Raw genomic sequence first — 12,606 nt, forward strand, 5'->3', positions numbered from 1 at the left:
AAACATGGTGTCACCGCAGCATGAATAATGGCCAAACTTAACTTTCAATAATGATCGATGGGTATATTACGAACATATGTCGTATTAAGAAGATGCAGTTCTCTCATCCGCCGCGTGGTGGCGACATCCCGCAGTAAAGGAGTTCTTCCTCAGTCCTGAGTTGTCGGGCACTCATACATTGTTGCTCGCAGTACTGAAAGGACACGGACACTGAATTTGGGGGAATACATCCACGATACCGGACGGAATATTTCCTCATCCAGACTCCACTACTTCAGCCTTTACTTTTCTCGACCACTGGATTTAAAGTGTCTCTTTGCAGAGCATCCACTTTAAGAGATGCCTTGACGCGCAGAGATGCAGCGGGGTCGATTCACTCCTTTGAACGCAAATGACTGAATTCATCTGAACCCACTCCTGAAAGGTTTCCGAGATTAAAAATTTGCCATTTTTTCTTATTAGCCTACCTAACTTTTCTTTTTGTGGATACACCTATAAATAAGCAAAAGAATGAACAAAAAATAGAATGATTGTCAGTTGAATTTGTGCTGTTTATGCTGTTACAGTTCATAAACTTTGCTTCATCAGACTTTGCAGCAGTTTATTGGTGTCTGACGGGTCTAGATTGATTTATAGACTCCTCCTTATTAAGCGCTAGTTTTGGACGCGCGGGAGCAGCGCGCTCAGTGTCTCGCATTGCTCTTTGGAAACCGGGACTACGGCGCAACATGTACCCAGCGCGGCGCTGGCGAACGCGTGCTGCGGACTCACAGCCGTGTCGGAGCATCATGTCAAGGCGCGCGTTAACTCTGAAGTGGGGCGCAGGATGGATTCTGATGTTTTCATTCATGAATAACATTTGGGCGCAAGGTAAGAGTCTCCGATCTTATAGTGGCCCCTGATACTCAGCGCTCACAAGGTAGTGATGTGTGGGATTTATGTAAAGAATCCAAAAGGAATGCTAATGGAATTTCAGTCACAATTTGGAACCAATTCTAGTGGGATCCAACAGGAACCCCGTATGAATCCTGTTAGAATTAAACAAATCATTCATGGATGAACTAACATTTACAGATTCTTTTTTAAGATTTCATCTCATACAGGTTTTAAGGCTAGTTCTAAATTATGATATAAATGTTTTTTTGTATTTCTTTTTGGAATGAAGCAGTCTTTATTTAACAGTGAAGTTTGGAATATGATATTTGCTGCTGAATATGTAGGTGATAACCTGGCAGATGTGATTGAAATAGTAGCCTACCCTGTGGTCTGGTCTCTATATGACCAACATGCCCCATCACTTGTAGAGCAATCCCAAGGGATGGAAAGAAGGTATCCAGCAATAATACTGCACATTACAGTGCATTTCTAGGATTTACTACACCACACCTATAAAGTTTGAAAAGAGAGGTCTGTTTAGAGAATGAAACATGTATCTCAGCTCACCTGTGATCAGATCATAGAAAATGCCAAATGCAATAATGGAAGCAAGCTTTTTCAAGCTATGGCATCTTGTTGAATGAAAATCATAAATTAATTTGTTTCTTATTTCAATTATCACGCTTTCTTGTCCACATAGGCGCCAATACAACGATTTTGCTAACATTTGGCCAATTTGAGATAATCGGCTAAGAACTGTACTTTAGGCAGAATTAACATAAATGGTCATTTCACCATGTCAGTTCTTAAAGCTCAAAATCTACAGAGCGCCTTGTAGGATAATGCATATTTTCGCTCTGTTTTTATTTGTTCAAAAAATTCTGAGTAAAATAATTAATTGGTATATTAATTATTTTGAGTAAAAGTGTATATATATACATTTTTTTGTGAATTATTTTGGTTATTTATTTAAATGTGTGTGTATGTATCTGTGTGTGTGCGCTTGTGTGTGTCCTGTTTTCTAGATAGCAGTAAAAAAAAAAAAAAAAATCTAATTAGAGTCTTGTTTGAAATGACAACTGTTGACCTGACCATCCCTAAAAGGATCCACAATTATAACAATTAATGTCAATACATAATCAAATATGCCTATATCAAATAAAACATCAGAACATGAGAATGTATGTTGCTTTAAATTGACTTGAAGAGCAACTAAACCAACAATTTAATTGCATCAATAACCCATCCATCTCCCCGACTGTCATACCGTCGCTCGTTCGTCCAGTTGGTTCCTGAGGGTATTTTACCTTTTGACAAGGTGTTCTTCTCTGTCCACGGGGTGCATTTCTCATCTATTAACTGCTGTAAAAGAATGGCCCTGGCATCCGTAGGAAGATTGCTGATATACAGCCCAGTGATCCATCCTGTTTGACAGATCTTAAAGTACTGGCACTGGTGATTCATTCACTGTGAAGAGGCTTGGATTGGCTGAGGTGCATCTGATCATTACAATGCCCTATAGCATTGAAGTGCAAAAAGCAGCATAATCCTTGAGCATGTCAACCTTTGAACAGGCCACATTGGGGTATAAACGACCCCCTATCTTATCTAAGAAGCTTTCAGCCGCCCCCTATTATGCATGGCACAGTGTTTGCTGACACATATAAGCATCCTGTCATGGAGCGTACCCATACATTAGCACACTATAGACAAGGTCTGTCCGGTGTTTGTTCAGGACTGCATTGTTTTTCCTCGTATTGATTAGATCCCTGTTTTCATCCTTAAGTGTACTTTCGATGCCCTTGGACAGCTTTAAGGGAGCTTAGCGGTAACTAAAAGGAAACCCAGCACTTTGGTCAATGGCTAGAAAAAGCTTTCTGATCCCCTTTCTCCTCAAGTCTTTCTCTGGTGATCAATTGCTCGGCTCCACTTGGAGCTGCCAGACTTTGCAACCCCGAATGACCAAATAGGTACCAGTCACAGAGGGTGGCAAGAAGCAGCAGCAGCCGTCGCAAGGCTCTTTCTTTCACGGAGGGTGGCATCAACCACCATCGGGGAGCAGCGAGCCTCTGATGCCCAACGTTCCCCCACGGGGCCGCCGCCGTATTTGTTCTGAAGCTTCCCGCTAATGAGTATCAGCGTGACTGGCACGCAGGGTATACAGCAGAATGAGTTCAGTCATCCTTGCGGAGCGTGGGGAACACAGAGTATTCCATAAATTAGGAAGGCTCAGAAGCTGAAGGGGTCCCTGGAGAAGAGGATGTGTCATGTGCTTGTTTTTTTTTTTTCATCCAGAGGCTGAAGATGTTTCTCGTGCTGCGTTTAATAGCGACCGGGGCTCTAATTCCACCTGGATACCTGATAGAGTCCGCAAAAAGAGACAGCTCCTGCAGTGTGACACTTATTTTGCGCTCATTGAAAAGCAGAAACCCTCCTCGTGGGGTTATCCACCTTCAGAGTGTGCTACCATTAAACCAGTGCACAAATGCTTTTCGAACACTTGAAGAAAAGTGGCAGTATTAGTTGTCAAAAAGTCAGTACTGAAATTTAAAAAATGTGACTTTACCAGCATTTCCCTTTAGCATTTTGAGCGCTGTTGAACAGATTCTTAAACACCTCTGATTGGCCATTGTGTTGACATATTAGGGATTGACACATTGATATATTAGGGATCCGCTGATGGACGCAGCTTTCAAACGCTCCCGTGTGTATCTGTGTTAGCGCTCGATGAAGAGTGTCAAAACAAAATGTTTTTGTAGCGTTGATCAGACATATATGTTGAGTTCGTCAACACGATGGCCAATCAGATACATTTATTTTGAGCGTGTCAACACAATGGCCAATCAGAGGTGTTTAAGAATCCGTTTAACAGCGCTCATAATGCTGGTATCGTCACATTTTTTAAATTTCATTACCAACTTGGTACCGAAGTCGGTACTTTTTGACATCTCTAGTCAGTATGCCTAAGAATAAATGTGTGTATTGTGTGGGGGTAACGCATTACAAGTAACACTAGTTCTGTTATCAGATTACTTTTTCCAAGTAACTAGTAAAGTAACGCATTACTTTTAAATTTACAAGTTATTTTTTTAAATAAGAAAAGCAACAAGCAAGCCCAGCCCAGATGAAAAAAGGTAATGTAACGCATTACTTTCAATAAAAAGGTAACACAATTTGTTACTTTTTTAGAATGTAACACGCTATTGTAACGCATTACTTTTTAAAAGTAACTTTCCCCAACACTGTGTGTGTGTGTGTGTGTGTGTGTATGTATTTCCTTGGATTTTGAACTAATCCTTACTGTTATATCGCAATTTTGAAACAATGTCTTTGTGGCACTTTGTTGCATCATATGACAGCTGTCAGCCATCTTTAAATCTTCTGATTATATTTGATAATCCTCCATGCTTACAAAAATGAATTCGGGTGGAATCCACATCTTTATGCGATTAAAACTGCCTGCACTGTTGTTTAAGCTGGATAATGTGTGCACGCAGGCATATGTCAAGACGTGGACCGCCAGTCATTTATTCACATCGACAGAGTCATGTAAATAAGGAGGGTCCGACCCATTTGCCTTAATAGGAAATTCAAGCCACAGTCGTAGTTCAAATTCGCCACCGTGCGGATGTTCCCCTCCTTTGAGGGCACCAGTAAAGCTTGTTCCCATATGATCTCATGGGACTCGAGCGTTGTTTTTGATGTCCCAGATGGGCCATAATGAGCATGGAAGACCGCAGCTCCCTAGATGCCCTGTCATAATTATGCGCCCGTGCACCAGTTGCTTCATGTTTATCTGTACGCGCCGTGACACTTATTTAATTAAACGTCTTGGAAGCAAGGTCCCGGCATGGCAGCAGATGTCTCGTGAATTTTTGACAAAACGCACGGCGTTTTCTGCGAGCCCTAGCTGCGACAGCCCCAGCACACGGCCCCCGCAGGTAAAACAGACTGACAGCCCAGCTCCTGTTATCCCATGCCGTCTACACGCTAGCTCTTCCTCGTTCCTCGCCACTGCAGTCTGCTGATGTTTATTCATACAGTCAGTAGACTGAGGAATGAATAAACGGCTCAAAATGAGGCACGTCGACCTCTGCAAGGCTCCGTCTGTTTTTTTCATTACTGGATGTCAAACTTTTCTTCCTATCGGTGCGGTGGCTCACGTTAATCTGCCTCGAGACCAAATGCGATTGTAGCCTAATATTAGAGAACCTGTAGACTGACTGTGCGGAGGCTGTATCTCGCTCCAGGAGGCTTTTAAACGGACTCGTTCGAGCGGTAAAACTGTTTGGATAGTGCAGAATGGAAATATAATCAGATAAGTTTAGACTTTAGGGCCCCTGCCTAGTAATTGCAGTGAGCCTGAGGGGGTATGACTGCCAGTGTTAGTGTGAGGCCAACGAGAGTCAGATCTAGCATTGCATCCATGAATTTCGGCTTCTAATGCAGTCCCAGAGGAGATCCGACTGCTATCCGAGCACGCGTAAGAGAGCCCGTTTCATTATTCTGCCGCAAATGAATGTCTTTTCACATTACGCCTCTGGAACGGCATTGTTATCAGGCCTCGCTTGATTCTGTCTCAGTCGTCAGTTGGGTGGAAATAAGGATTAATTCATAAAGCTTTTTAAAATTCTGTGTTAAACCGAATTTCTACAAACATCATTTGGCTCCGGAATCTCAGGCTGGCTCCAATCAGTAAGGAAGCAGTTTCTGCCAACGACCAGCTGCTGCTCGCTTGATGATGATAATGAGAATCCTTCAGTTTTGTAATCGGCTGCTCTCTTAATATTGCTACAGCGTTCAGTTTTACTACGACATTATTTATGTAGAGAGCGTATCTGTTTGTTCACAATTGCTACAACAAAGTGCTTTAACTCACAGCTTCAGCGTGTATCACATATCACATCAGATACTAGCACAGCTCTTGAAGGTTGATGCTGGTTATGTGGGTTTACGCTGTGTAGTGTTTATACAATAGTCAACGTATCCACGAAATACAAGGACTGATCTTCTGGAGCTGATAATGAGGCCTTGTCCACACAAATAAGTTTTTGTTTGAAAACGCATCTTTTTCTCTTCGCTTTGGCCTTCCGTCCACATTGAGATGGCGTTTTTATCAACAAAGAGGGAGCTTTTTGAAAACGCTCTCCAAGTTGATATGAAAATTGTGTTTTCCCGTTGTAGTGTGGACTGTGAAAACGGAGGTTTTTGAAAACAATGACGCATGTTTAGTCATGTGACGTACATTATATCCATAGATGGTTATACCGGCATTGTTGTGTCTGCTATATACTTTCATAGTGTTGCTAAAGAGAAACGCTTATTTGTACAGTCTTCTTATTGCATTCCTGCAAAGATGACTGAAAATTTACTCGCAATTGTCCTGCGGCAAAACATGATGACAATTGCGTTTTAGACCATGCGATTTTGAATGCAACCTGGACGCAACACTGAGTGGTGTGAGATTTTGCTAATGTTCGTGCCAGAAGAATAGCATGAGAACTTTATAATGTCTGCTCTCTCTGAATCATCTTGCGAACTTTTGGTATGTTTTACACATGCGCAATATGGTTTTTAAGCATTTTCAGATGTTTCAATGTGGATGAGCAACTTTTTGGAAAAAGCTTGAAAACGCCCAGACGGCAACATAGTGTCGGCCCAGACCCGGCGCACATCTGTCAATCCACGTGTACCAGATGTGTGACGGATCTGGGCTGAACTGATCATCTGAGCGTTTTGAAATGAAAATGCCGTTTTCAAATGTATCCGGATTAATGTAGTCCATTAGGAGTCTCACAGGCCTGAGTTATATTTAATTTTGCTATGTTTTTTTTTTCACCCTCTTGACAAGACCATTATTGCATGTTGTGTTTTGAACACTGGTCTCCATTGTGGGATATTGACAAGATGTCTTTGGTCAGAAGGCTTGGTTTACAAGCTAGACCTGCACCGAACCAGTATAGAAATAATGCTGGTCTAAACTAGTCTTGCCTGCAGGGTTTCATTTTGAGAGTTTTGGATCTGACCATTGAAATGTGTGAACGATTAGCGACATTAATGATATTAGAAAATGAGATACCATACAAGTCCCCAGAAAATGAAATGCTGAATGCTGTAGAAAATACACCACCATTTTAAAAGAAAAAAACTGGTCTTTTGTCAAGACTCAGTGTGTGTATGTGTGTGCGGCTCTATGTTTGCATGAGTTAGACATTTATTTCTAGTGTACCCATTCAAAACATCTCTTCCGCTGTTCTCTTCCAAGTCAAATTAAAATGAATAATCACAGTTTACTTAAGTGTAATGTTTGGCAGGATGCTAAATTGCCTGCTGTTGGCGCAAATTTGCCTATGGAAAATAAAGTAAACAAAACTTTTCACGAATGTCATGATTTGATCTGGTTGTATTTTCATCATGTATCTGGTTTTATTTTCATCATGTATTTTCTAAAACGTTTTTAATATTGAACAATACATGAATGGTTGCAGATTGGTGCATTGGACACAAGGAATATTTCAAAGGGAGAAGAAATAGAAATGGCTGGTGAAGGTCACTTTAACAAAACATGACCAGCTGTTTCAATAAACGTTTCATATTTCTTAGAATCTACTACAGTGTGAGTTATTCAGGATTCATCTCTCCTCTAGACCTTATTTTATCTTTTTTTTATTTTTTATGTTTTACTGCAAGATGACCTAACTGCAACCAAAATGCAACATTGTGCTGTGAATGTTACGTTTTGTGCTTGCCCACAATATCATTCATTCGATTTATTCTTTAATAACAACATAAATACAAAACTGATCCTGTTTACTTTCTTTAATAAATGTTTCCGGTCGCATTGTTACACAATTCAGCAGTGCACATTATTATAAACAACAACAAAAAACAATTATTTGCATATTCTTTAATCAGAATATAATGACGCCTCTGAAATGACTTTACTTTCTGAGGTAACCAAAAACTGTGTGAGATTAAAAGAATATGTACCAATAAGATCAAGCCTAAATTTTCTCTTCTCTGGATAAGGCTTTGCTCAGGACCTGAACTCAAATCAATCTCCAAAGCAAAGAAAGCTGTAATAGAATCTTTACAATTCTGTTTTGCATGCAAAACATTTGATATTTAAGGTGGGTCGAAACAGAAGCTGAATGCTGTAAGATTGAATGCTTTGATGAGAGGGATGTCAATAATGAAATTCCTGCCTTTGGAGAAAACTCATTATTTCAGGGCTATAGTTTAAATAAAAGAGCATCAGCTTGAGTGAATTTGGTTTTCATTTTCTGGTTGTTTACTGCAACTGAGAGGGGGGAAACGCCAGTGGTATTATAGGCTTAATAAACGCTTTGCATGTGCATTTGCTTCAAGGAAATTTGCTAAGAACTCGGGGGCAAATTTTGCACAAGTCATGTGCAATGGCTGCTGTGTGTGTGTGTGTGTGTGTGTGTCCTTATGAAGTCATTATGTAGTGAAGGTTCTTTCTGAATAGCCTCAATGTACAATGAACGTCTCCTAAAGAGACCTTGGCCACTGACTTGCTTAGCATCGAAATGAAATTAGCAAATCTTTCAAAGCGATCTTGTCGTGGCAAAAGTCCTTTGGAAAGGAGAAAATGGGATGAAATTCTGACAAAGTGTCATTTTCCTGCTGCATACAAGCTTGTTTCAAGCCTCTGGGCTGTTTCAGTGTCAACATTTAAACAACAGAAAGCTTGACTGAAGGGAAACAGCAGCTAGAAACAAAGCCCTCTACATCTTTTCCCTTATTCAGCGTCATCCTCCTGGGAAACTGGGAGTGCATTCTTGTGTTGTGAATAAAATAGCAAAGTGGCAACACGACCGTATGATAGAGACATTGATAGAAAGATTGAAAAGGGGAGGGAGAGGGGAGAGGAAAGCAAAAAGAGATGCAAGCCTCATTTTTTTTCTTCTTCTGAAAAGCTCCAGCGCTGTGAACCCATTTATGTACACAAAAGACAGAGCTCTGTTGTTCTGGCCGTACATGCTCAAAAAAAAAGGTGTTCAATCCAAGCCCTACCAATCACAACATGGATAATTTTACCCATAAAACAATCTTCTGCTCTCCATTCATCAGAGCTCTTTCTCTCAGTAACAAACAAAAAAGCTCTCAACGCAGAGCAGTGCTGCGAATTGTGAGTAGCCTTTTGTAGATTTCAGGTTTAAGATCCTGTGAAATTGGAGTTTTGTGGATTTTAGTCCATGGCTGTTAGCTTTGAGGGTTTCTACACTGTATATGCTGCTATATTACTAAAAGTTTACCAAACAAACTTTTTATTAGTAGATAAGAGAGCTTAAAGGTGCATTGCGCAACATTTCATGTTAAAAATACCCGTTTTTCTAACCCATACATGCTTAAACAATTGCCTGATGGGCTGAATGAGCCCTTCTCTGATCACTGCGATTGCCTCTATAATCCTGTACAGTAAAATTAATAAGAGGGATTCGGGCCGGAATGTGATGCGCGTTCACGCTCCCCTGGCTATGTCTGGCAGGTTTGTGTATTCGCCGCCATTCTCCGTATTAGCAAAGACAACTCGAGCGACAAAACTTCAGTCAACTTTCATAAAAATTGGAAGATGGATTCAAAGAGACCGGCTTGTTCATAAACCCCAACTCAAACTCCACGCAAGACAAAGACAGTAAGGCAGTTTCGCTTGTCGCCAGAGGGGGGCATAGTTCTGCAAAAACTCAGAGAGGTGCGCAATGCACCTTTAACATTTACAGTCTTTCACTTACGAGAAAATGGACCAAAAATAATGATAACTCATCTTGCACTCATAGGCGTGCAATGATGTTTTAGTGCCATGCTAAAATTAAAGATTTTAACTGTCTGTCTGTCTGTTTGTCTGTCTGTCTGTCTGTCTGTCTGTCTGTCTGTCTGTCTATCTATCTATCTATCTATCTATCTATCTATCTATCTATCTATCTATCTATCTATCTATCTATCTATCTATCTATCTATCTATCTATCTATCTATCTATCTATCTATCTATAGTATGGTCAAGTCAAGTCAAGTCAAATATATTTATATAGCGCTTTTCACAATACAGATTGTATCAAAGCTGCTTCACAGGATCAATCAAAACAACCTAAGAGTGTTTGTTTATTACTGGAAAAAAGACATCCAAGTTTGGTAGAGCTAGTCAATGGTATGATGGGTCATTTAATTTGAAAATCCCCAAACTGAGCAAGCCAAAGGCAACAGTGGCAAGGAACCGAAAAACTCCTTCAAGTGACCTGATGGTGTCCTAAAACTCCATCAGATGACCCGACGGAGAAAAAAAAACCAGAGGAGAACCCAGGCTCCTCTGGCGTTTATGAAGTAGAGGCCGAATTTACAGTAACTGTAAGATAAAAATTTTATATGAATGCCTGACTAAAAAGATGCGTCTTTAGTCTAGTTTTAAACTGGGAGAGCGAGTCTGAGCAACGAACAATATCAGGAAGGCTATTCCAGAGTTTTGGAGCTAAATGTGAAAATGCTCTCCCTCCTTTGGTGGATCTGGATATCCTAGGAATGACCAGAAGCCTCGAATTTAGTGATCTTAAAGAGCGCGATGGATTATAGGGCGATAGAAGATCCGTTAAATAGACTGGAGCTAAACCATTTAGAGCTTTATAGGTCAAAAGCAATACCTTGTAATTAATACGGAACTTTATAGGTAACCAATGAAGTGACGATAAAATCGGTGTTATATGATCATATTTTCTTGATCTAGTAAGAACTCTAGCGGCTACATTTTGGACTAACTGTAGCTTATTTATTGAAAATGCAGGACAACCAGCTAATAAAGCATTACAGTAATCTAGTCTCGAGGTCATGAATGCATGAACTAACTTTTCTGCATCAGAGACTGATAGCATGTTACGTAGCTTAGCAATGTTTCTAAGGTGGAAAAAGGCTATATGTATGAAATATGTTTTTCAAAAGACAGGTTGCAGTCTAATGTAACACCCAGGTCTTTTACTGTAGCGGATAAAGTAACAGGGCATCCTAATATGTTAAAGTCGTGCTGTGAAAGGTTTTGTGGACGGTTTTTAGAACCGATAAGTATTACCTCTGTCTTGTCTGGATTTAATAAAAGAAAATTACGCGTCATCCAATCTTTTATATCTTTAACACACTCTGTCAATTTGGATAATTTAGCGTATTCATCTTGCCGTGATGAAATATATATTTGAGTGTCATCGGCATAACAATGGAAATTAATTCCATGTTTCCTTAGAATATTACCGAGTGGCAGCATGGTGTCTAAAACATTTTTTTAATATAGAACAAACAACAGGACCTCTGATTCTTTTGGTTGCATTATAGTTTCTCTCAGAATGAGAGGTATACCAGCCCGTTCTCATCCTTTGGCGTCATACATGTGACGCTTTGGACATTTCGTCGAAATCTTACGCACATGGCATCCTTTAGCATCAATATGAGACGCAGAACCCAAGGCGTCATACAGGTGACGCTCGTCTAAATCCAACGCACATGGCATCGTTTAGCGTGAATATGAGACGCAGATCCCAAGGCGTCATAACCGTAACCCGACCCCAGACCTAAACCTACCCATAACAGTGCGTGTTATATTGACGCTAAAGGATGCCATGTGCGTAAGATTTCGACGAAATGTCATATGGTGTCACCTATATGACGCCAAAGGATGAGAATGCGTTGGGTATACTCCGAAAGTATACTGTCATTTTGAATATCTTTCAGCGATTCCTTTTCCCTCCATTCAGATTCTTTTTGCCCCCAAGAAGGGTTCTTTTGACGGAGCCCCTCGATATTAGCCTGGCTCCGCCCTCCTACGCACTTCCGCTCAATTTTATTTTCCTTCAGTACTACGTCTGGGATTGTGCTGTAGACTTTGGTTTCCAGAAATAATTTTTTTACCGGTCCAATCAGCGAACAGAGGGAGTGGCTGAGAACGATGACGTTGATGTAGCGCGTCAGTTTGAGTTGGAGTTCAGTAACGGCAGCGGAGAAAGACGTGAGAAAATCTATTCGGTCCGTTGTTGCAAAACTGCCGAATATCCAGAAGTTAAAGCCGGAGCAAGATCAATGTTTGCTAAGTGTTGTTGGTGGCCATGATGTTGTGGCCCTCCTCCCCACGGGGTTCGGGAAAAGTTTAATTTTCCAGCTCACTCCGCTAGTGGATGAGTTAGCTAAGGCGAACGATAGGATGCAAAGCCGATAGTTGTTGTCGTCTCCTCTTGTTGCACTAATGGAGGACCAAGTGAGGGAGGCAGAGAGGTTAGGAGTTGGTGCTGGGCAGCTCGGCGTGCACGATGATCACTGTACAGCATTTGCGGCAGATCCGAAACGACCGCAGCGGCGTATTGTTAATGATTACACCCAGCTTCGACAGTTGACTGAATACATCACTGTCCTTAGTGTCAAATATACATTTAGAATTGTTCCTTGAACTCTTAAATTCGATTAACAAAACATGCAGCTCTCGTTGACAGACATCTTATTCTAAACATAATCCTCTGATCATTCGGACTTGTTTTTTTTTATTGCTTAAAACAATACACAAGTAATAACAGAAAACATAATACAAAAACAAACAAAAAATAATAATAAAAACAAAACAAAAATAAAACAGTAGGGGGATAATATAAAATAAACATGAACAAGTTAAGAGAATTACATGACACTGAAAAAAGGAAAATAATTACAAACAGATAATGTTTTTAAGGCTTTTTTTTGTT

The 12,606-nt window shown here is 40.5% G+C and overlaps 1 protein-coding gene across 4 annotated transcripts in view; it reads left to right on the top strand.

Moving 5' to 3' along the window:
- Positions 1-519: 519 nt before the first annotated feature.
- Positions 520-12,606, top strand: part of sdk2a (sidekick cell adhesion molecule 2a) — a 140,347-nt gene continuing 128,260 nt past the window's right edge. For all 4 annotated transcript variants that reach the window (XM_056272437.1, XM_056272446.1, XM_056272454.1 and 1 more), the window contains exon 1: positions 520-870. In XM_056272437.1, the coding sequence (XP_056128412.1) occupies positions 729-870 (142 nt within the window). In that variant the 5' untranslated portion in view covers positions 520-728. The remainder of the gene's footprint in view (positions 871-12,606) is intronic.

The sequence above is a fragment of the Rhinichthys klamathensis genome, unplaced genomic scaffold (assembly GCF_029890125.1).
Source record: "Rhinichthys klamathensis goyatoka isolate OS25496 unplaced genomic scaffold, OSU_Roscu_1.1 h1tg000015l_1, whole genome shotgun sequence".
Taxonomy (NCBI): Eukaryota; Metazoa; Chordata; class Actinopteri; order Cypriniformes; family Leuciscidae; genus Rhinichthys; species Rhinichthys klamathensis.